Source organism: Enoplosus armatus, chromosome 1, assembly GCF_043641665.1.
Source record: "Enoplosus armatus isolate fEnoArm2 chromosome 1, fEnoArm2.hap1, whole genome shotgun sequence".
NCBI classification, from domain to species: domain Eukaryota; kingdom Metazoa; phylum Chordata; class Actinopteri; order Centrarchiformes; family Enoplosidae; genus Enoplosus; species Enoplosus armatus.
Window position 1 is genome coordinate 25,070,004 of NC_092180.1, and position 25,765 is coordinate 25,095,768.

At 42.1% G+C, this 25,765-nt stretch overlaps 1 protein-coding gene across 4 annotated transcripts in view; it reads right to left on the reverse strand.

Moving 5' to 3' along the window:
• ntrk3b (neurotrophic tyrosine kinase, receptor, type 3b) overlaps nucleotides 1-25,765 on the reverse strand; it is a 158,314-nt gene that overhangs the window by 50,019 nt on the left and 82,530 nt on the right. For 2 of the 4 annotated variants that reach the window (XM_070924668.1, XM_070924507.1), the window contains exons 8-11: nucleotides 20,137-20,442; nucleotides 19,488-19,502; nucleotides 16,154-16,209; nucleotides 14,036-14,138 (exon numbers count right to left, since the gene is read on the reverse strand). In XM_070924668.1, coding sequence (XP_070780769.1) covers nucleotides 14,036-14,138; nucleotides 16,154-16,209; nucleotides 19,488-19,502; nucleotides 20,137-20,442 — 480 coding nt within the window. The remainder of the gene's footprint in view (nucleotides 1-14,035; nucleotides 14,139-16,153; nucleotides 16,210-19,487; nucleotides 19,503-20,136; nucleotides 20,443-25,765) is intronic. The other 2 variants (XM_070924744.1, XM_070924588.1) reach the window with 1 other exon arrangement.

Here is a 25,765-nt window from a genome sequence, read left to right on the forward strand (position 1 = left end):
CTCTATATATACAGACTATCACTCCGACTTCCAAGGCTTGACAGGCCTGTGGTGGCTAGTTATGGTTGCTAAGCTACTGTATGATTGGACAATCACTGCTCGAGGGTTTTGGTCAGTTCTGCTAGTCAGTCCTGATGTTTTGGTTTAATAGTCTCATGCTGTCCTATGAGCAAGTGCTTCCCCCCACGCAGGGTGACACAGTGACAAAGTCCAGTGGCAAATCAACAGCAGAGTTGAAGCCGCACCGTGGGCCTCGCTGCTTATCTCCAGCAGATGACAGACATGCACAGCACAGGGAACATTCAGTTCAAAGAAGTCTAATAATTGAGGATGGAGCAGTTATCTGAGAGACTGTTTTGTCTGTCTTGTCAGTATGAGCTAGACAGTCCAGGCTTGTGAAAGGCCAGACAATTTGCGCTCCAAATGTCATGTTGTGAGGAGGCAAACATGGCCTGGTGGAAGAAGGCCAGGGAGAGACAAAAGCTCAGGTTAAAGACGTGCCAGGCCTTATCATACAATTATTCTGCCAAAAAAAAGCTGCTGAGAGTACAAACAATATATTAGCTGCTACACTGTCCTGCTGGAATATGCAAAAGATAAATAGTCATCTTCTGCAAAGCATTAATCATTGATTAAAAAAAATGTTTTGCTTTTCTTGTTTTGCATTTTTTTCCCTTCAGCAGTGTGGAGGAAATTGGATTTTGCCCTCTGGCACAGCAGCAGGATCAGATTGTGGGCTGCAGTAGCGTGGATCTTATCTTAGCTGCAGCATTGGTCCAAAACATATTGCTGCCCCTCTCAGTGGAAATAGGCTTCAACTGCATTTTACTGTTGACAGAGCAAAGGTACTGGACACACACACACATACAAACTATATCCTGTCTCTCTTCCTCCATTTCTCTTTTTGTGTGCACACATACTGTACCTTTGAACATTCAAAAATGTGCATGCATGCGTGTGTGTGTGTGTGTGTGTGTGTGTGTAGGGGGTGGGAGGGGTTGATATATAAATCTAAGCGATGCCAGCTCTCACATGACCCAGAAAGTGCCTATTGCCGTGGTCGCCATGAAGACACTCTTAAATCAGAGCCCGGTCCCTGGAGGTGGTGTTAAATCAAGTGTGCCCACACACACACACACACACACACACACACACACACACACACACACACATATGCACACAATGCACCACAAAGCATCTGTAGGCCTATACATATGTTACAATCTGTGGACATGATGTGAATAAAAGAGCAGTTTTACACATCATGCATATGATATGATGTCATTTTCAGTATATTGTCTCTTGTGTGATCCACATTGAAGTGTTCTAATAACACAATGCTGTGTGTTGATTTCGACTTCAGTTTTCCTTACTCGTGTGTATGTTTCTTTGCTGTAGTAATTATTAGAATGTTCTGGGCTGTTTAAACGTATGGCCGACCTTCAATCTGCCAGGACCGGAGAGATTTGTTTCAGAGACCCTCAGCTGCCTCTGGGTAAAAGGAATTGAACCTACTAGTGAAATGTTCACCCCAGCAGTCACAGTGGAGAATCAGCAGAGTAGCCAGTTCACCCATTAGCTAAAACACAGCTGAGCCAGCCTGTCAGAGCTCCCTTAACACCTTCCCCTGCTGTCTTCATCCTCCCTTCCTCCCGTCCACCCTTTTCTATGCTTTCTCCTTCCCCGTTCCTCGTCTCCTTTCCTACCTCGCCTCCTCTCTCTTTCCTCTCCACGCGCAAAGAACATGCTGTGTTCAGCAGACTCCATTGTGCTGTAGCGCTGTTAGCCTGTTAGCCTGTTTGTTTTGCTCATCATCACCACGCTCCCCTGGGCTACATGGAGTTTATCTCCCTGCCAGTTAGCTGCCATGAAGCCCAAACACAGAAATAAAGCCACTTTGCCAAGCAGCTGAAATGCAATATTACAGCTACAATACAATATTACAGCACCTATTGGATTTTCAGAAGGCTCTCAAAAGCACTGTAAATGGAATAGAAAGACGCAAACTCCTCTGGGAATGCTTTTTTTTATTAAAGAGTGACTGCTGAACAGACATGACTTTAATGGAGGGAAAAGACGCTCCTGTAACAGAAAGCTCAAGGTTTCAGTTCTACAAAACACAGTAGGCTGTATTTTCAGGGAAATGGATGTGGAAGTACAATCAAAAGTGCAAACTTGTGACACACGCACATGTGGGTGTTCTTCTTTGGGGGATTTTTGTCAGATTTTGGTGACCAGAGGTAAAAGCAAAATCTTGGTGCAGCATTGAAAAATCTGGAGGCAGCATGCTTACACTGGTAGCAGGAGGACATAGGACATGCTTGATCAATAGGGTAAGCACAGGTGTAATTGATCAAATTAATTATGGTCCCATTCTATTTAGTGTGTCACAGCCATTCCAGTGAGCCAGCATGCACAATATCAGGGCCCTGGCCCTCCTACTGTAAATGGAACAGGGCCATATTACAATCAATTACTGTGTTTACCCTGCTTTGACGTGTCAAAATGGCTGCTATGGGGCAACAGGAAATATCCCAAATGCACAATAAAGTTTAAATTTGAAACTATAAAACTGTGTGAAATAGCACTCTAACGTGGTGCACAAAAAGTATAGAAGTCGCTCTTATTTTGAAACTAAACAAGAAATAAGAAGAATGAACCCTAAAAGCAGTTGTGGATTACATTACGGGTAAGAATGACCCACTAAATCAGAATCAGTCTTGTTTTCATTACAAATGGAATCTTAATGTGGCTTAAGCATCAGTGTAAAAGGGGTATTTAACCTATGTGAAAGGGGTTTATGCAATCTTGTTCACCAATCAAAGCTCTGTGCGGCCTGACACAGAAGAAGAGCACAATTTAATGTCCAAAAAGTTCCAAAGTTTCCCTTTGCCACCAAACACAGACACTCCAATCAAATGAAAACGGCGCTATTGAGCTAGCAAGATGAACAACCTGCAGAGTGTGTGCAGTCATTATGCCACATATAAACACATAAAGTGACAATCTGCCAGGAGAGCGACAGTGATTGTTGCAGTGACTCCAAGCACAAGAAGCAACATCCTGATGCCATCTGGCTGCATCTGATCATCGGCGGCGACACCCGTTTGAGCTGCTGTTCCTGAGCATCACAGCTCTTAATGCACATTTGAACTCCAGACACTTCTGGACTCATTACCAAGTGTTGAGGTGTCACAGAGACCAAGAGGATAAAAAATGTGGTGACCCACAAGACTGTGACCTGTAAAATTGACATAATCTGCTGCCTTTGAGGAGCCAGTAATGACCTCTCATCGCAGTGTGACACACTCTCCATCTTCATTTCACACCCTCTTAGAGCAGCACAGATGGCCTTGGCATTTCCTTAACAGCCTCCAAAGTCTTTTGAAAGCCAGGCTGCAAATCTTGTGCATCTCCTGTTGCTGCTCACTGGAAAATATTGAAAAATGCATGGAGATGACTGGAAGGTGACTTGTTATTCACCGCACAGCCTGCGAAGGCTCACCGGTACCAAGCTGTATGCTACTCGACCAAGTCCATCAGAGGGTCTGGAGCAACTGTTTCCTTCCTCACATATTCATCCTCCATCTATTTTGCAATATTGTGTACTAACAATGCTTTTCCACGGGTTAATAAACAGGTTAATGAGGTGGGACAGGGCCACTGTAAAATGCTACTAAAGCAGCCATGCAGGATAATTCGTCTTGCCTCAGAAGTGTCAGCTACTGCAGCTCCCTGCTCCTTAATTCATTCAAATGAATTTTGTTTTAATTGTTTTATCCTCGGTGCTCACTAACTCCATTAGTGTGGAAAGAGAGAGAAGGGGAGAGAAGGCGATGAGATGATCAAGAGACATATGGAAAGAAAAGCACACAGAGAGAGAGAGACAAACAGAAGAAGAGAGCAGAGAGAGATTCATGGAGGTTCACTTTGTGTGTGTGTGTGTGTGTGTGTGTGTGTGTGCGCGTGTGTGCGCATGCTTCCATGAATAATTAATCCCCTAGTTGTGATTACACAACAATTACTCTCTAGAGCTAAAACTTTAACCATCCTTATGAAAGATGGAGGCTTGCTCTCTATCTATAACACGGCGGCTGCGGTCTGCCGGTTCCAGAGGTGCGTTAATACAAACTGGGGGAGAGGCTGATGGGAACATGAGCCAGTGGGAATATGGGGAGATGGGAAGTGCGGCTGATGGAAGGACAGCTCCATATTTAACAGAAGGAAGGCGGACAGATCCCGATGAGTTACTGGAGCCAGATGTGCTGCGTACAGTTCATCTATAACTGCACCTTATGCCTTGTAATATTTAGATTTAGTAGATTAAGTTGACAATTAGACAAATTGTAGAGTATGGTTAATTTTAAATGTTAGAACAGCTAATATAATTCAGTATAGAATTACAAATCCTGTACATATGTATGTCTAGAAGAATCTTGTCACTATTTCACATATATGGTGACTATGTACTGTCACTCTTTAACATGAAGGATAGAAGAATATTGTCACTATTAAACAAAGAGTACAGTACTGTCACTACTACACTTACCTTTAGCAAGTTAGATATAAAGTAGAAGAATGCAGTTATATAGCACAATGTTGTCATTATTATTATTACACCTATGGTACCTATATTTATATGTGCAAATAATAGAATACTCTACAGTAAAAGTACACATAATACAGCAATATATATAATTTTTATATTTTTATATGAATATTGTCACTATTAAACATACAGTAAAATGCTGTCACTGTTATCATTGTTGAATATATAGAAGCTTTTTTTTCTAAACATACAGTTTAAGAGCATGCTGCCACTTTTAATAATATGTGTATGTAAATGCAGAATATTTTATAATACATTTAAATAGAATGTATTCTTTGAATAGGAGAGTACAATGCCTAGTAGAATTCTTACAGTTGTCTATATGACAGAATAGTGTCCCTGTTAAACATGCAGTACAATGCCGTAACTGTAGTATAGTAGAGTTACGGTACTGTTATATAATAATAATAATATAATATATATAATATAATAATATTCCAATATTAAACATATAGTTGAGTATGCTGCTATCAAACATATAGTATAGTGTTGTGACTGTTCAATATATAGTAGAATCCTGTAACTGTCAATATTTACAATACTGTCATGATTACATTTGCATATCTTGTAGTAAATACGCTCATTGCTATATATACATAGAGCGCTGTCATTATTAAACATACTGTCACATCACCATTGATTTAGAAAAGGCATTCATTTCAATGCAGTAGCTTGTACTTTGTATCTGTCAGTATAAAAGACTCACAATCCTATCCAGCGTGGGAGGGAGCATGCGGCACCCTACATTTGGCTGTTACATAATATGAGCTGTTTGCTGGGCCTGTGGCGAAAATTCACACCGAATTAACTAGTGGTTACTAGAGTGGGGGCTAAAAAGCTTCACAGCAGGCTTCTCTTTTTCAAAACATTAGGCAGGAATATCATCTCAGACCCTGAAAATCACCTTCCCACCTCTGAGTGGATACTCTCTCGTGTGGCATAATAAGCAAAGCATCTCCCCCTCCACAAGAAGAAAATCCAAACTGGAGCCATGCCAAAGGTTTCCGGAGGGGGAACAAAGGGCTGAAATGTAGAGCTGCACAAGCTGGGGGTTTATGCCTGAGCTCCACCTCTTCATTCTAGCTAGGCTGGTTTCACAGTGCAGGTTACTGTCTCTCTCCAGTCAGTTAGCTGCTAGCTGACTTGTTGTTATAACCCACAGCAGTTGAGGAAGCAAAGTTTCTTTAGTTTTCCAATTTGGACCCAGCGTTCATCTTTTTGAGCCACAACCAGGCTTTAACATGTCTTTTTTTTTAATGGTAACAACAAGGGCAGCACTTTGAAACACCTTCTGCTGACACCGTGGAGCCAACAGGGATCAGTCAGTCTTGTATTAGAAAATGTGAGGAGTGCTGTCCGAGCTGAGTTCGCTGTACTCGTGGAAGGGCTCTCTGGTGAGACTCAGTCCCTAAATGTTCATTAACTTGAAAGAAACTCATCAGCACTATACCGCATGAGTCTATTTCAAGGCCTCATGTAAATTGCAGAAAATATGAGCGCAATAATCATTAGCAGAAGTCCTCCAGGATAGGGAATATACTGTATGGTTTGGGAGGTTGAATGAAAGTTCAAGGCAGAAATAAATGTGTTTATGATTACTCATGGAGCTGATAGAGATTCTCTCGCAAAAAGAAAGAAGGTAATACTGCATGAATGCGTCTCTACCAGTCTGTGCCATTCATGTGATTTACATGCAGTATCTCAATGGTTGGAGAGGTAGTTTCAATTCCAGTCACAGAGATTTAGGCAGGAAGTTAATTATACAAATGTCCCTCTTGTTAGTCTACTGTCAATGTGAATTTAGGCTTAAAAAGAAATATGTCCAACAGTAAATGGCTGACAAAAGACTGTGGGTGTGCTGTGCAGGAGAAATATCAAGAGACGTGGTCCCACCATGGGCTAACTAAAGGTTTTCAAAACGTGTGAAAACTCAGACATGACTACGCAGTGGGTTCACTTAAACAATACCCATATACTTGATTGGTCTGGCGTCGGAACAAAAGCAGTGAGATGTTTAGATTCACGCTACATTTTCCTCTGTTCGAGATAAAGCACTCACTGCAGTTGTGTTTTCCAGATCAATACTAATTGAAACATGGGAATGGAGAAGTTGTCCCTGATGCATTTTCATGGAAACATTGTTCGGCTGCACTGAAGACAGTTCTGCCTCTTGAATGCTTTACAGTGTAACTACATTTGTAGTCATTACAAGACAAAATGCTTATGCCTCTCACACGGATAGCTCTTGTAACTTCCCATGGATGAAAAAAAAAAAAAGGGAGCAAACATGATATTTTCTGAACAATTCCCCTCGGGGACGGAGCCAAATTGCTGCAGCAGTTCAGAAAGCCTGCGGTGGAGAAGTGAGGCATCTTTCTCTGCTACATCTGTTTTCTGCCATATCCTGAAATTTTAAAGACGCTATATTAAGCTATTGTTAAACTCAGAAAGCCGAGGACACCCTTCTGAACCACTGATAGCAAAGACTTAAAAGGGATGGAGCTTCCAAACACAGAGTCAAAGTGCATTCAACAAGACCACTCTGCAAGCCCGGGCCTTTTACTGGGAGCTACTTTCCAATGCACGGCAGCGCACAGCTCTGCAGAAAGACACCAAGAGGACAGAAGGCACTTAGCTATTAGCAGTCTTGTGCTGACAGTCAGAAGTCCAGAATAAAATAAAACAAAAAATAGAAATCCTATTTGTACCGGGAACACCATGTCCACAGCAACCCCAGGCCACTCTGCACTCTACATCCATCCAGGGACAGACAGCACCACAGCCAAACTCCCAGGGATGGCTCTCATGCAACTTTTAAGTGAGATAAATAACTAAACAGCACCCCCCCCCCCCCCTTTTTTTTCTTTTCATTTTCCATGCAAGGTGCAAAAAGAACTAAGGAAAGACATGTGAGATCATGCTGTGGCTGAGAGGTTGCAGGCAGGATCCAAATCCTTTCAGGGTTCACTAAAAGCACCGGCAGTCTGAGAGATAGACAACGCAATATGACGACAGAGATGATGGAGGATGAACTTTACTTCCTGAAAGCTGCCTTCTTTTCTGGGAAGAGATGTAACGAGAATTATTTCCCGGTGTGCCTGTTGCTGCTTTCTTGAAAGTCCCCATCTGTCGCGTGTGTTCAGAAGAATAAATTACAGCCAATTAAGATGGCTGGTGCTGCAGCAACTGAGCAAAGGGTAAACACCATTTGCGTGGGAAAGACAAGAGGTTGGTGAACTGTATCTCCGTGCCTTCGTTGATGACGCAGAGTATTTCCATGTAAGCTTTGACGCTTTAACTTGGAAAATCTAAACGATGGTGGAAAATGATGATGGTATAAAATGGCCCCTAGATGGATTTAAAAAAAAAATCTTTTGTGACAAAACAAATGGTGAATCAGTCTCGCACGCCACAGTTCAAAAAGGGGCCGGAAATGCCTCTGCGACACCTGTCCACAATGAGGAAGGCCAAACATTTGGTTTCTTCCATATGAAAGTCTCCATCTGCACACGATTAGTGAGAGTGTTGCTGTGTTAGCACTTTTCTGCCCTCTGTGATTTAGTGGGGATTTACACTTGGTCTTTTTTAAGTCTTCGAACTGTGCTCTCTTTGTCATTATCACTACATCCCGTGTTTTACACACACATATACACTGTGATTATCGCATGTTGAAATAAACCATAATTGTGCAATGCATGAAACTGACTTCAGTTTATTTTTCTTTAAGTATCTTCACTTTTGTAGCTTGAAGATAAATGAATTAATAAAACTGGTGCATTATATTTGATCTGTTAATTCATATATGATACTAACAGATTATTATTACTTATGTATTATGATTAGGCAGCATCATTTTAACTATTGCACTTTATATAAGTTACTATCTGGTAGTTTAACCCTTAACAATCAACGTACTAGTAATTGATTGAACTAGTAACTATATCTGTCGGATAAATGTAGCTCAGTAAAAACTACAGCATTTGCTTGAAATGTAGTGGAGTAGAAGTAGCATGAAATGGAAATATTTAAGTACAAGTACCTCAAAAATATACTGTACTTCAGTTAAGGTATTTATCGAGCACTACATACAATGACTGACCATTATATTTATACATAATATAATATATATATATGTTTATATATACTATATAATATATGACTCGTGTTCATTGGACTCACTTTTTAGCTTCAGTTTCTTTAACAAGAGGTCCAAACTTTATGTAAATCACATTTAATTGAAGCATTTTTTGCTGAAAATGTGCTTGACATTTGTGTAGAAGTAGCAAGAGTGTCTGTCTGCCCGTCTGTCTGCAGACGGATATGTCTCACTGCTTGGCGGCAGAGCTCACTCTGGCCACTGGAGGCCAAGCCAGGCAGTGATGCAGTAAATGCTGCAGTGTGTGTGTGTGTGTGTGTGTATGAGTGTGTGTGTGTGTGGGCTGATCATCCCCAGGCCTCGTTCAGGTAATGTAGCGGAGAGGAGGGTAAGCCGCCCTGACACACACGCCTGGATCACAGAGGCTAGCAGGCTGCCGCGGGGTACGATTTGTGTGTGTGTGTGTCAGCGTAGGTGTGTGTGTGTGTGTGTGTGTGTGTGTGTGTGTGTCAGCGTAGGTGTGTGTGTGTGTCAGTGTGTTGGTGGGCCTCTCTGTGATTTACTCACATGTCTATCTGCATGTCTAAAAACCTGAAAACTGTCTACCTTGATGAAGTCAACATTCTAATGAGAGCGGACTGGCCAATGTCGTAAAAATGTCACAGGTTCAGTTCCCAGCATGCTGTGCGGATCACAGACTCTCTGAGTAACAGCGTTAACTAAAGAGCTAGATGGCTACATTTGATTAAATGTGAACAGCGTCTGCTCACCTTGACTTACAGGTAGCCTCCTGCCTGGTCCCTCTAACTCTGCGTCATCTGACCCGGACTTCTTGGTGTCTCAGCATTTATGAGTCGATCATTTGCCTCGGTCAGCATTTTCAGTCTTGCAGTATTAATAGGGTTAAAGACTGAGGGCCAAATTTCTGTCTTCACCTGCAAACTTGTGTGTGTGATTTATCCAACAGGCACACAGGCCTGCAGGAAAACAGGGTGATCAAGCTTTTAAAAGAGGATCAGGCAAATAACAAGTGAAGGTACAGTAAGCTAGAACGGGCTCAGAATTTCCAAAGTCCAAGAGTCCAAGGGGACGTTTTCAAATTGCTCTTTTTGTCCAAAAGCCAACGATATTCAGTTTACTATCATATAGGTTTTAGAAAACAGCAAATATTCATATTTGAGAAATTGGAACCAGTTGGAATTTATGATGGCAGATTATTTGTTGTCGATTAACTAGTTGATTAATCAACTAATCGGATTGCGGATTCCACCCAATGGGGGATTCACCAAATTTGTGAGCTTTAAATACAAACTTGAGCGTGCCCCCTTCACAAATTCAAAGATGTCTGTCTGAACCAACACATTTCAGCCATTTTCAGATCTGTCAAGATGTAACATCTGACCATCACCCAGAATTCATAGAACTTACAGTTACAAAACTGCACTTCGAAAAGGAAGCCATACAGCCCTGCAAAGATACATTAAAAGAAGTTTTTGGTAAAGAAGCTAAAAATACATGCGATGAAAAGAATGGGACAAAAATACATCAAGTTTCACTTGGTTCAGAGAGACATCCATCTTTGAAATACTGATTAACAACTACCAGTGTCTTGCCTTCCTAAAATGAATGTCACTCAACTTCCATCATGTGTCACTTCCTCCTGACGTGTTACGTCTGCCTTTGTTTGTTCACTGTATGTTTTCAGTCTAAACTCTGCAGTGAAATGTAGCCAAAAATAGCGCCTGTATCATCTGCTCCTTATATAAACACACAGCAGCTGCCAACAACTATTGTGGATGAGCCCCAGAAATACCCAGAATGCAGCACAATGTGGCATTGATTCCCCAGCACTATTGGGACCTTCAGAATGAGTTCAAAATGGTTTTATTTCCAAAATTCAGTTCTGTGTAAGTTGCTGTATTGTTGTGATGACAGAGAATGTTAGATGAGAATCAGAATACAACTGGGAACTTGTCAAGTTTCAGTTTCTCTCTTGTTGGGTATTGTATTATCTTAATAACATTGTTATTCTATCAAGCTTTAGATGTGTTACTGACTCCTTCTAAACAAACAGAGAGAAGCTAAAAATCATTTTAGTCCTGGTTAGTAAGACTTTTAAAAGTCTGGTCTACTGCACCCACTCTGAAAATAGATGGTGCACCCAATAGGTCTTAACACAAAACGTATGGAAACGTCCGTCCTGGAAGATAAGGAAGGTGCCAAAATGATATGCATTTTGTTGTATATCGGCTGCACTTACAGCAGCAGGAGTGGGGTAATTTTCTACCAGAACATAAAAAAATATGACAGGGGAGCATAACACTTATTACTGACATGCTGAGTGTCTTTTTCTAAAGAAGCAATATTGATTCCCTGCTGACAAAAATCTGTGTGAGAGACACTTCAAAACCCACTGGTGTGAATCACAATGTGAAAGATGAGCCCGCTGCTTAGACTACAAGACGTTTTAGCTGGGAGGTAAGTTGACATATTGATCAGAGCAACAGGTTATCTACAGTATGAGTCAATTTTCATATGCGCTCACACGTGCACACACACACACACACACACACATGCAGACAGGCAAAGTATCATGAAACCTTTTATAAAACCACAATTACAACCACATAAACTGAGCTGGAGTATATCAGTCAGAGCTGTATATTCAAGGCAGCCAGTGGACGGACCTGGCGGTGGGCCTTGAAATGCTAGCAAATCAATTGAATGTAGCTCACACACACACACACGCACACCAGCCACATAAAAGAAAAAAAAGAAAAACAGAGTTTTTATTGGATGCCCAGAAACGGTCGGTGATCAAACTCCAACAGCCAAAAGAGCCACAGTGATTTAGTGGAGCGAAAATCCATTATGGCTCCATCCAAAGGTAATGACTTCTTCAGGCCTTCCAGCTGATTCTCCAGAACAAGAGTGGGAGGGGGTAACACACACATACACAATGGACAAATCAGGCCTTTGTAGAGAACAGCGTGAGGTCCTGAAAGAGTCCACCCTGACATCACCTCTCTTTAAGTCTTTTATACCTTCAATCACTCACAGTGACAGTGCAGACAGCAGCATCTCTATTCCAACGGAGGAGAGGAACCGTGGCAACACTGATGTTGATGCCTCTTATTTGTTTATCATTACATGAAGACAAAAAGCTACGCATCATGGCAATAATACATTCCTGCACGCTATGCAACAGGCACATGCGCCACATAACACTGACCTTCATGTAACAACTTATCGTCGCAGTGGTGAGGGCTCAACCTGGTGATTTGCTCAGAATGATGCTTCTTATTTCCTGCGCAATTCACAAAACTATTTGATACCTTGAACAAGGCAGCTGAGCTGCTATTACTCTGGGGGAAAAAAACCTTTGAGAAATGATTTCAGTCTCAGAAAACGTTGGGGTGCCCTTGAGCAAAGCGGTCAATCTTAACATATTGTGTGAAGCAGTGAGTGTTGCTGGAGAATCGCGTGGCTCCGCAAAGCAATTTTTCAACAACAACAACAACAAAAAAAAAAACGCCCTACAGTGTCCAAGAGGACTTTGGACCTTGCCATCAAGGAGATAAATTACGCTCTTCACCGCTCCTGCTTGGAGAGTACTGAAACTGCATTTGAAGCACCCTTTTGCTAAGAGTTTAAATAACTCCTACAGTAACGCTGGGCGCTCTGAGCATTAAAGCATGCTAAGCTCTCAATATGGCTGGCAATAGGAAGCAGCGCCTCCTTTTATTTAATAGCAAGTGTAAAAATAAGGCAGTGCTGTGGCACAGATTCCTTGTAGACTGAGTTTTACATGGTGGGTGGATATTACATAGATATTAAACTACCCTGTTACGTGTAAAATGCGTTGTCATAAATAACATTACCGCACGGTCGATGCATCATTAGCGTGGCACCTATTAAATCTCATCTCATACATACAAATAAATGAACACAATGAACTGTATGTGACCTCTTATTCGCAACATCTTGCTTTTATTATCTTTTACTTCTTATCCGCATTTGTGACTTTCGTTTTCTTTGTGTCGAGCCAGTTTGCACGAGCGCAGCTCAAATAAACATATGACTTGCCATGACATTACAAACACGCCTGTAAAGCCTCATTAACTATAAGACTCATCCTTGATTAGAGCCAGCTTTAGGCCAATGCAATAATTGCCACCTCCTAAATAATTACAGCAGAGAGTTCTTTACCGAGGTAAGTAACGAACTCTAATCCTGTAAAGTAGCTAATTAAGGGGTGGCAGCAGCTAATGCTACTTTACACCATACTTGCAGTATGAAATGAGGAACATGCATGGCTGGAGGCGTTGGGTCACGGTGGCATGTTATTAGAGCATATTTTGATTACAGAGAAAAAATGCTGGGAATTGATAGAATCGAGCAGACTGAATTTAGACCAAACCAGCAAAGAGCAGGATCATAAGCTCTATCCACACACTTTGTCATAAAGGGACACAGGGGTGTGTGTTTTGCGAGCGATACACAAGCTCATCCACCACAAACCACCAAACACAAGCAGATGCCGCTATACTCCGCCCGCCAACTGATAAGAGCTGCGGCTGGGTGGGCAAACACTTGAACCTGAACCACAGGACCCGAGCCACTACCGTCCCTCTCATCTCCGCTCTGCTCTCTGTTCCTAGATCAGCGCTGCGAAGGCTTTTGCCTCTTCCACAACGCCAACGCCGGAGAGACAAGCCAAACCTGGAGCTGACACAAAATGAAAGCTCAGAATGCACAAAAGCCACATTAATCCTATTGAATTCCTCAGCATGATCGACAGCGCAGAGTCCACTAATTAATTCAGGATCCCTTCTGCGATCGCTCCGCATGGCAGACACAGTGAATGTATGAGGTGTACGTACAGTGCATAGGCCTCGTTTGCATGCACACTGTCCTTTAGTGTTGAGCTAGTCGTCGATTTGTGTGCATGTGTATGGATGACTGCTAATGTATGGCCTTCAGTAGGACTCCACTACATGTATTATTCTTCAACACAAAACTCTAGTGTCCTGCAACAGTCACCAAGGCCATTAACTGACCATTCCAACGGAAAAAAAAAAAGCTTTATTTTTCCAAACGAGTCCTCTTGAGGATATGACTTAAGAGCAGTAGTGGTTCTGTAAACATGCTGTAAAATGAGGACTTGTACAGTAGCTGCATATGTACATTTTCTGGTGAACAATGGTTTTGAAGAGAAGATTAGTTGGAGCAATGGAGTCTGCACAGTGATGCAACTGGCAGAAAGGCGAAAAACAAAGCTAACTGTCTGCCTGCCTATCTGCTTGTCTGACTATTTGTGTTAGACTTACCTTTCATACCGAATTTGGAGCGCCGGCCATATTTGTTGATGAGAACAAAGAGGACAAGGAGAAGGACGCAAGCGAAGCCCGCCAAACCCACAGCGATGGAAACCTGAGGAAAAAGAAATGTGTGAGACTCCGGCTGCGATCAGTGGACTGCGTTCACACGATAATCCCTTCCAGATTTCTGATCACCTTAAATACTGCAAATCAGAGTTTAATCCCCTAGATTGTGACTACTGCCTTCTCATAGATTACAGAAGTCTGGAAAAAAAAAGTTAAACACTTGTCTTGGCTGTGATGTATTCCAGCTGACAGAATGTAATTTAAAATGATCCTCTTCTACAGCCAGACGCACTCTTAGTGCAGTTTGGAGATAGAAATGCAGCAGCTACTTTAAAGTCACGAGCCTGGCTCATCATCGTCATTATAACCAGGTATTTCTGATCGAATTGGTCAAATTCTGAAATTTGAATAATTACAAAATAAATACATATTTAAATGTCTGCAAAAGCTTTTTCACGGCACACATTTTGCCATGTCATAGCAGGAAAAGCACAGGTGTAATCATCAACTTTTCCCCCCAAGGAGTGCATGTGCACACAAAGACATTTATTATCTATTGATTTAAGACATTGAGGCTTGTGGAATGTGGGACTTGTAGTTTTTGAACCAGGGACGGATCCTTACTTTGGCTAAATCTACATCTGTCCACTGCAGATGCGCTATCCTCAACCTGGATGAGTAACTAGTATACATTAGTGCATCAATATAATATTATAACATTAAATAAAAAGTATAATGTTTATATAATAGTATAATGTTAGTATGACATGAATATATTAATTGTATAGTGTTTGTATATTCATTATAATTTCATATAATATCACTAATCACTAGTATTTAATTCCAGTAGGACAATACAGCAGTTTTTGTAGGTTTTGTTCCTTCAATAAATTCTCGTGCAAGAAAAAGTGGTAGGTTGCAGTCTTTATTCACACACATTCACACACATCTATTTTTAGGGGCAGACGCGGGTGAAACACTCGCACTGTAGAGCTCTGGTAATTGTTAACATTACAAACGACTGCATTCTATTCTTCTAGGTGTGCCAGTTCCAGGGTCCTGGTATTGTGCATGCTGACTCACTGGCATGACTTACTGGGACACTCGACCTAACCGAGCCATCATTAATGAAATTTGTGTTGCCTGTGCTATGAGAAGTCAAAATGTCTGCCATGAAAAAGGTGTACCCTGCATGGCAAGCCTGTCAAGCTTTGGATCTCTCCATATGTTAAAGCAGTGTAGCATTTCCCTGGTCTTGGATGCTACCAGAGTTTAGGGTATCGTTAGCAGCTTTGTCCAGCTCTTTATTGGCTTTCGGGACTTTAAATTCCAGCAATCCCAGTAGCTTCTGCAGAGAAACTATAGATAGTTTCGAGTGGTAAATCTGCCACGTTATAATTATAAACTGCATTTGCGCCATGCGAGAACAGGTGGCTTGACAGGTGTAGCAACAGTAGCTATGCGGTGCGAGGTGAACGCTCACTAAGCATGGGTGTAATTAATAACACTAACTATGGCTCACTTCCATTTAGGTATCCCAGTAAGCTATGCCAGTGACCCTGCATGCATATAACTAGGGAACTGGAACTTTTACACTTCAGTGTATCAATATTGATATTATCAATACGCCTGTGCTTTTCCTGCTATGAGATGTTAAAATGTCTGCCATTAAAAAAGCCATTAAACATGGTCGTGTTAGCATCTCTTTCTATCAACTAAACTACAGTGGAATAACTCGCCAGCGTTGGTTTCAAAAACTGTACAGAATCCCCCATATTACATAACATTTCAAAACAACAGCATACACTGCAGGATAGTGTTACCATCGTCAACATCATTAGTGTCCAAACATACAACTTTGAAAAATGACTGTAACATTGTGTGGTGTCTTTGTGCCTCAGCGCGCTGCATGTCAACACACAGCACAAACCCCTACAAGGGTCCTTTGACAAATAAGATGCAGTTTAGATGTGTGTTGAAAGACACAGCGGCTCTCTGTTGAGTCCACGGGCAATATCTTTAGCAGCTGTTTCACCAACATCATTAAGGAGAAAAACTCACCCCAAATGTATCTTCATCTGGTCGGCTTGGATCACCATATGACGGCGTCGAAGTCACTGCAACACAAAAACACAAAACAGGCATCAGTGGCTGTGAACGAGCAGAAACCTTTAATGGCTGTGGTTTACTAACTTACAGTAAATATCTCCACAAAGCCAAATGGTTTTATTAATGTTTTCTGCTGTCCTCATTTGCGTGTCCAAGAAAGCTCCTCATATTTTTCTATTGAATAAATGTTAAATCTCTTGACATGGACCGAAATTGTTCTTCTAGTCAGCGGACTGACTGAAATAGGAAGAACCTTGCCATGCCCCTGTTTTATGCCATAAAAGGTCGAGACAATGTGAGACAATGTTGATGAACAATGCATTTTAAGTCCAGAGGCTGATCAAAGGCTTCCAGTTACAAGTCTACACAGCCTGAATGCACATTCAAGTCTGTCACCTGTCACAAAGTCTGATAACAAAGCCTGAAATTTGCTTTTATCCAGACCCAATCTTCAGATGAAAATAACAGAAAAGACACTGTGCAATTTCTATTGTAATTGCACGAATGCATGCTCGTGCTTGTACATACACAAAAGACACAGACTAATTAAAACAAGCTGCTTTAGAATTAAACACAATTATACAAGTAGAAAAACAGAACAGAAGCTCATACAGCCAAGAGCACCAAAATTAGGTAAATTAGGTAAAAATCAAATCAGCTGAAAAATGCACCAGCCAACTCAAACTTGACATCTTTATCTAAAGCATCATTACCCAAATTCATACACAGAACTGAAGCCTGCTGGACTCAGGTCAGGCAGCAGAACTCAGTCTACAGTAGTCACATTAATGTATCCAAATGACCCTGAAATCCACTTCTTGATGTTAAAACGCTACATGTCACACCTCTACAAACAAGAGTTTTGGCAAAACAGCAGAGGTCTGGGGAGTGTAAGGAGAGAAGAGGACAGAGACGAAGCCATGAAATGAAATGAGCTGGTGTCAGGGAAACTCCAGTCTGAGGCCTCCAGCCAGGACATCAGAGAGTAATTGTGGGTAAATTAATGGCCACATGGTAGACTGGCTGCCACTGGCTCAGACACACACACACACACAGTACACTACAGTGCATCGCTCTGCGTGTGCCCTAACTACCATCCCTCTGTCCCTCCTTCCCAGCCTTCATCCCTCTCTCCTCCCCTCCCTCTGCCCTCCTCTCTCCTCAGCAGCAATAGTATCAGTCAGCCTGTCAGTCTCCCTTCCACGCCTGAACTCCCTCACACACCGCTGCTATAATGTTTCACACTCTCATCACCTAAACACCTCTCCCTCACCTGCCTCACTCCCAGAAGCTGTGTGTGCGTGTATGTGTGGCAACATGAGGCAGCTGCCTGCCTAATGCAGCTCGCCACACAGTCTGTGTCCATCCGTCTCCATCCCTGGCCACGCTGCAAACTTTATAATCCATGGCTGATTAGGAAGAATGGCCTCATATGGAGATGGAAGAAGACTCTGATGAAGGTCAGAGATCAGATCAGCCTACTTTGTTTAAGCCGTCAACTGTGAGGCTGCCACAACAGCCTGAGGCCAAACCAACACATCACACACAGGGGATTTACGGAGCAGTGTGTGAGCGGGCCAAAGCATCGTTACAGCAATATGACTGCGCTTACCGCTTCACACTCACACATCACCAGCTAACAGGCTGGGAAAGTAGCTTGTGTACTCTGTGGCTGGTTAGTTCGGGGTTAGAGAGGTAGCGTTATGCACGCTGACTTGCTGATAAGATTCCCATTAAAGAGGAGGACTAAAACCTGGGGAGTCCTGATAGACGACTGGCTGCTTCGTGACGGTGGGCCAGCCGGGGAACTGTTGCATCATGTCATACTCTCTCCCTTTGTTTTCCTGTCTGCTTTAAAGGCAATAATGCCAAAAGAGAGAGAGAGTGACTAAAACTTGACCCTCCCTCAACAAATGAGTGTTCCCTCAACCCCTCTCCGGGCAGTACGGCAGCTCTGTTTGCTACTACATCAGAGTTTAGGGTAACGTTAGCGGCTCTGTCTTCCTCTTTATTAGATTTGGGGAAGTCTACACTCTAGCAACCTCAGCCAGAGTTAGAAGTAAGCTAGTAATTGTCCTCCCCATCCGCTATCTGCGTGTTACCATTTTGCAAGGGCACCATCGCTGCATCCTGGGCTTAGCGCTACCCAAGACGAATGTGAAAGAAATACAAACAAGCCAGAGTGTTTGTTTCCCCTATACCAGAATGATAATGATTTCAGCCAGACCTTTCTCCAGCCCTGACTAAAACGAAGTGTGGAGGTCTGGCTATGCGAGACGACGTTAGAATGAAACGAGTCCGATCTCACATTTTGCCTATCATCATACTATCACGCTATCATACTTGCACAATGGCATGATATCACGTATGTAGCCATCAAGAGTGTTTTTAAATGAGTCAGTTTGAAACATTAAAAAATATTATTAATGACATTTTTAACCAAGTCATGGAGATACCATTAGCATGAACAGCTAGCTAATATCATTAGCTTATTAGCTACAGCTGTTGTAATTTCAGCAGGGAAAATGAATGGTTGTGGGCTATGAAGAGAAGCCTGCTTTTGTGTACTTCTGTCTGGAATAAAGGACCCATTGCTTCGAAAATTACAAAAAAATTGTTAAAAAGTGTTAAATCTGTTATCAACAGGTGTAGCAACAGTAACTAAGGGGGGCAGGGCTTAGCGAACGGTTGACCAAGCCCAGCTGCTCAAGTAGTGCTGCTTACCAACCAGCAAGTAGGCTGTGGGTGTACAGGACACCTTACGGTGAAGGTGTATGGAGATGTATGTAGGTAAAGCAGGGCATCAAATCTCCCCAAAAATCAGAAAAAGCGGAGCCACTGAGCGGCTGCTGCCCGGCTTTAGACACCTGAACCTTGCATGGACAGTAACATGACACCAGGGAGTATGAGGAAGGAAATATTACTTAGTGCAAAGACTCAGCATTAACCCCAACTACCAGAAAAAAGCAGGTTTTTGAAAGAGAAATGCTGCCCCATCTCTCTCAACAACTTGCGATGTCCTTGAACAAAGCATATGGCATAAACACAGCGTTCAGTTATAATTATATTCATTAGTACTATCAGGGTCCAGAAAACTGACCAGCAATGCTCGAGCTTTTTATGAACTGCAACACAAAGTGAACAAATTTCTCCATGGTTACTATCTCAACAGTGATACTCCACCAGGTGTGTGTGTGTGTGTGCATAATGACGCCAAACAAACAAGCAGTAAAAAACAAAACAAAAAAAAAATAGCAGGGTTAAATTTGAAAATAGAGGCACTCACCTATTTCCACTATGTCTGCAAAAGAGAAGACAGAGAAAGTCACGCTATGTCAATAAATTGACACAAGGTATTAACCTTGGAATATTGACCATGGGGAGAAATTTGCCAGTCTTTGTGGGTTTATTCCCCCTCCCTGTGAACTCAGGATGAACTGCAAGCGAACAATCTACCTGACTGAACTGTGGGTGAACCCTGGCTGTGATCCAGCAGGCAGGGATCAGCTCCACAACCTGCACCCTGTGAAGAGGGATTTTAATAAAAACTAAAAGCTTCTATTAGTTCCTCCACCCAGAACAGAAGCTGTAATTCATACAACAGGTAGTTTAAACAAGAAATTCAACTAGTTGAGGACTTGTTCCAATCATTTCCAAAAAGTGGGCCATGCTAGCGCTTATGGGAAGTAGGGATTTACTTGGCAGCATTTCTTCTTTTCTCCTGTGCTTTTATTCTTATTTAAATCCAGAAGAATGAAGGCAATGTTCAAGCAGTAAAAATGTGTTAATAACCCTTGTATAAATGCCATTTTACCCATGAGTATGTTCTCGATTGTGATTATGGGGACATCAGTGCTGCCAGCTGCCATGAGTGCATCACTCATCAACCACAAGCACAGCAACGAATAGCTACCAAGCAGAAATGATCCACTCACCGTCGACATTGTCGTCAGGGCCCCTGAGGAAGTGACCATACACTGTCTTGGTGACCGTTCCCAGAGGGTTGCTGGCCTCCAGAGTGTAGTTGCCGTTGTTGATGTGCGTTGGGTTCTGGAAGGTCAGACAGCCCTCCAGATAGTCCTGGTAGAAGTCCATGTCAGTTCGGATGTAATCATTCTTGAGAATCTCCTTTTGCTTGTGGAACCAGCGCAGCTTGGGATGGGGGTAACCCCGAACCGTGAACTCGATGCAGGTATCGTGGCGCTGCTCAGGCTCAGCCAGTCTCAGGATGACTGGAGGAACTGCAGTGCAAAGGGAAAGAAACCACGTAATTTACATGACAGATGAACATTTTAGGCATACTCCATCCATAGCATTAGGGAAAGAGCAGAATGAGTAGTTCCTGGATCACCCAAAAGTTATGTTTTCTCTCTTGAAACCCTCATCAGTTTGCCTGGTTTTTGTGTTATAAGTAGAAGTATTACAAAGACCTTTATGTGTTGAGAAAGTTCCACAACCCTTGGGCCGATGAAAACCTGTCCTAATTCTTTGAGTAACCTCAAAAGCTCTGCAGCAGCAGACTAAACACAAAGCTGTTTGTTCTGGGAAACGTGACATTTAGGAGGCTGGTTTCTTGCCTCGTCGTGGCACTGAGCCTTTTACTGCGTGTTACGTATTGCAGCAGTACACGGGGTGATGAGGAATCCAAACAGATAGCTTGAAATAGACAGAGGAATCTCCTCTGCATAAACAAGCACATAGCCTCTCTTTCCTGACATGCAGCAACACACCTCTGAATCCACAACACCGCCAAGCTGAGAGGCAATTTATCACTTTAATACCATCAGATACATTTCATAAACAATTCATCCGCTGATTTGTCTTTGCAATGAGTCACTCTTGCAGCTACATCATCAAAAGGAAAAATTTGGCAGACGGTATTACCTGGCAGTCTCTCTCTGTGTCTGTTCTACATACCAGCCCCCCACCCATCCACTCACACATACACACACACACACACACACACACACACACACACACACTCATAATACACCACTGTTTTGTCTCTTGCTGGGTCTAAATGAGGTCTGCAATTTCTATAGGCATGTGTGAGCGATCTTATTCATATAGCTGGATAATGGTTGCTTGTGTGTGTTTCTGTTGTCATTCAGACAGCCCTGCAGCTGCTCCAATGAATCCTGAACCTGCGGCTTCATGCAATGTGCTGCTACATAGTACATGTTTTCTGATTATACTTCTAGAACTAGGTTTGGGGTTAAGAAAGTCAATTATTAATTTAAAAAAAACCCAAGTATTTGATGATTACAGGCACTAAATGGGGGATTTGGATGGCAGGATTAACCTGTGTGCACCCTCCAAGCCTCCAAGTTCACAATACTGTAATAACACAAAGCAGACTATTGCAGTTTCATTGTTTGCCCAGACATCCAACCAGCAATACTACATGGACTTTTCCGTGTCAACTTGTTTGGGTCATTTTGATTACTGCCGACTTTATTTGGGAAAATGCACAATGTGCTAGCAGCTCGGTGAGGCTGTGCTTAGGCACAGAGGTGCTTTGAGCTGAGTGCTATGACTAGCATGTCAATATGCTCACAATGACAATGATAACATGCTTATGTTTAGCAGGTGTAATGTTCACCATGTTCACCATCTTAGTCTAACGTGTTAGCATGCTAACATTTGCTAATTAGTACGAAATGTGACGTACAGCTTACCCTAGGCTTCATCCTCTGGGAACCATGAATGCCTCCATTTAATAGTAATAGATATTTCAGTCTAAGTGGTGGTCCGACCGACCAACATTAACCAAATAAAGGTGTCTAAAGGACAGGGCCAAGCTGAGGTTATATCACAGTGTCTTTCTTAGCTGATACTGTACTTTTACAAGTCGTAATCGAATTTGCAATTAATAAAATCACATACAACTGTGTCTTCCAGTGTTCCTAATTGTAAACACTGAACTTGTGCTTAATCATTAATAGACAGTGAAAGTAGCTGTCAGTTACAGCTCTGGTTATTATAACTGTTGTTGATTGTGTAGCAATGGTTAGCTAATATTCATCCCGTAAAAAACGATGAATAAAGTATTTATTGGTGTTCGAAAGCTGTCATTTCATAAATTGCTTTGGTGATACTGTTCCTGCTAGACAATAGTGACAATAAAGTCATTCAATTGAACTGAAGGCTAAGGCATGCGTATGTGTGAACGTGTTGGTGTGGGGGCGTGTGCAGAGCTGTGATTTTAAGTGCAAGGAGAAAGAGAAAAGATAGAGATGAGTGAAAAGAAAGAGGGAGGAGGGAGGAAGACGGGCATGAAGTGAGGGCGGTGTATAGCTGTGCAGCCTAAAGACAGAGAGAGAGAGAAAAAAAAGAGAGGAAAAAACAAAATTATCTTGTTGATGGACAGTTAGGGACCGATCTATTTTTCCCTCAGCGTGGCTGTCAGCCCAGTCTCAGTCAATACAATACAAATCAGTACGGCGCTCCATACTGGTCTTAAACAACATGGTGTCCTCGTAGCGCTCATACAGATGACAAGCTTTGATAACGACATGCCTTTGATCAGGGGGAACGCTGAATACAAGGCTAGTTGTGCAATGTTATCTTGTGGTAACACTGGTGGCACGTTTCAAATGCCATGTTCCAGCCAGACTACAGATAGGACGCCATGGCTCGCAGTGACAGGGGAGGCAACAGTTTCATGGGACAGATTTAGCCACATTGAACCACATTGTGTTTAAGATTTTAACCTGTAAGAAGCAGTACAGGGATATTATGCGGAGTCTCTGGAGGGATACAACAGGGATGCACCTAATTTCCTCATTAATTACTCATAATTACCTGTAGAGATACTCAAGGAACAGAATTACTAACCCAGGCGTTAGTTAATGCCTTGTTCTTGATAGAGAGCTACATCAGGCTTACAGGACTAAAGGAAAAAACTTGGTAAGTTATGTGAGTCCACAATGCTGTAGAGCTGCTATTATTCCAGACAATGGGTCTGCAGAATTTGCATTGTGGTTAATTACAGTTTCGCTAAAATAGGGAACTCATCTTTGAATGCAGAGAATGTTACTTGACGGCTGGTAATTTCGCTGTCAATCAGATTACTCCCTAATCAGAGCAGCAGTTTAAGCTATTTTATGACATTTCCAGAGACAATAGGCTGCACAGGGGAGGAAATGTAATTACCATCAGAGCATGTGGTGAAAAATTAATAAGTTAATTTGCAGCACCAGCAGAGAGTGACAACAGGAAAAAAGAAATGCCTGGAGATGTACATCCAGTGAGTGTCCGGGTGGAGGAAGCCCCGAAGACTAGATGTTGCAAAGTCAATCTGTCATTCTAGCGCGGTCCTTAGCAGCTCTGCTCCAGCAGGGAGGGTTTGAATTGGTGACAAATCTCCCCCTGTCCTGTAGCATGATACATTGCAAACAGCCACAATAGATTGTGCTCTACAACAGCAAGCTTGCTACAAAGAGAAAAATGTCAGGTACCTTTGATGAATGTTGGCTTTGAATACAGTCTGTCCCAAATCTGCCCAGGGCCACTCCACAGGATAAACTTATGTAAGAGCTGAGTTATATACTGTAATTCATGGTCTGGATATTAGAGGAACATTCTGATGGTTACCAAATCGTTGCTTTATCATCGCTGAGGGTTGTATTTTTTTTTTTTCCTGTTCTCTTTCTGCTCAGATCAAGGCTGAGCTTTCATGTGGGCTGGAGGGTATATTCTTGCTAATTGGCTACATCAATTTCACTTGGTTTGTAACTGTGCAACACCTCATTGCATTCTAAATGTACCTGCATAATTTGCCTGTTCTGCTTGATAAAGGAGATTTTTCCCTGTGTTAAATTATTCTCTTAGACTGTCAGTGCCATGAATACAAGTTACATTTCAGTCCAAACACAAGTCCATCAAAGCCGCCATGAAAGACATCTCATGCCAAAGGAAACCACCAAGTGTTCTTGGCTCCAAGCTTTCGTACTGTACCAGCTGTATCCTAATCGAGCCTTGTTTTTCTTGACTTATTGTTTTTTGCTGTCGGCCAGATTTTGTCCAGTTAAATTAAAAGTCAGTGGTCAACCGTTACAACTGATGAGAATTATGCAACCGAGCTTTGCAAATATAAAAGAGAACCAACATCAACTAACAATATCTCCAACTAACCAGGTCTGTACACAATTCATTTCATAATCCCGATCTAGCATAATGCAAACAGTTGTTACTGATTGAAGAGTCTAAGGTGATTAAACAATACAGTCAATATGTCCTCTGGCACTGACCAAATAGTTATAGTAGCTGTAGGACATTAACGTATGCCTCGCACGTGAAGCTGTCCACTAAACATCACTGACAGTTATTACCAGTATTTTCAAATTGTGCCGTCTTTTGGAACACTGGATTATGAATCGTACCAGCCTGTACCAAACTATGCCAGATTTTACCAAACCATATTTGTCCCCTGGTGACTTGATGGCCTCTAATGTGGATAAGCCACTAGCTCACTGGTCTGCAACAATATTTCATTCCAAGCAATCACTACACCAGCAGGGTTCCCTGATTAGCGCTTTCAAAGACAGAGCAGCATAATTTCACAGTTTAAGCATTTGAGTCTTATTCAGAGCATCCACGATGAGCGAGCAAATACGCTCTAGCTACCCAAGAAACACGACTATTGATGGCGACAATACAGATGTTGTGGACACTGAATTGATGATATTTTCTGTCGTGGCATGGCTGATGGAGGTTGTTACTTATTACAGATGGTCACACTACACTTAACCTGGGCTAACCCTTACTGACCATGCGTTTAATCCTGAGCAAACAACATGACACACTAGCATTTTTAGCCTCTAGGGGAGGTAATATGGGTCTGTCAGTCCACCAATTTGGTCCAGACTAATATATCGGACTGTCCCTCTAACGCCATCATGAGGTTGACATATTTTACATTTAGTGCAGTCTTCACAACTATTGAATGCATTGTCACGAAATTTGGTACAGATACAGGTCAATTATTAACCCAGGTTTAAATAAAACTACTAGCATTAGTCAAATCATAGGGTATTATAACTCAAAGTTGCTAACATTCAGGTATAAAAAGCCCCTCTAGTTACAGTGTTCCTTGTTGTCAAACATGTTTTTTTGTTTTTCTTATTCTATTGTCGTCCTGGTGATATTGCTCTACCGTAGGTACACACACCATGGGCCAAGCTACTGAATTTAACACTAAAGCCTTTTGAGATTGCAAATGTCCCACCATTAACCTTGATGACAGTAAACATAAACAGCTATGCAAATTAGTAGATTAATTAAACATATTAGTCAGAATAACCAAATATTTTATGTCAACATACCTACCTCCACATCACACATGGGTAACATTAATATGAATATACATTCATTCTGAATCGTTTCAAGGGAATCATATAGAAGCAGGCCACCTATGAGCACAACCTGTAATGTCAGTTTGAAATGTTTGTCAGTTGGTTGTGAGCTACTGTACCCTCTATAGGCTCAAATCATAGCCTTCACCTAACTCCTGTCCCCTCGGCCGGAGGTTCCCTGGATTTAATCACAGGAGAAATCCAACTC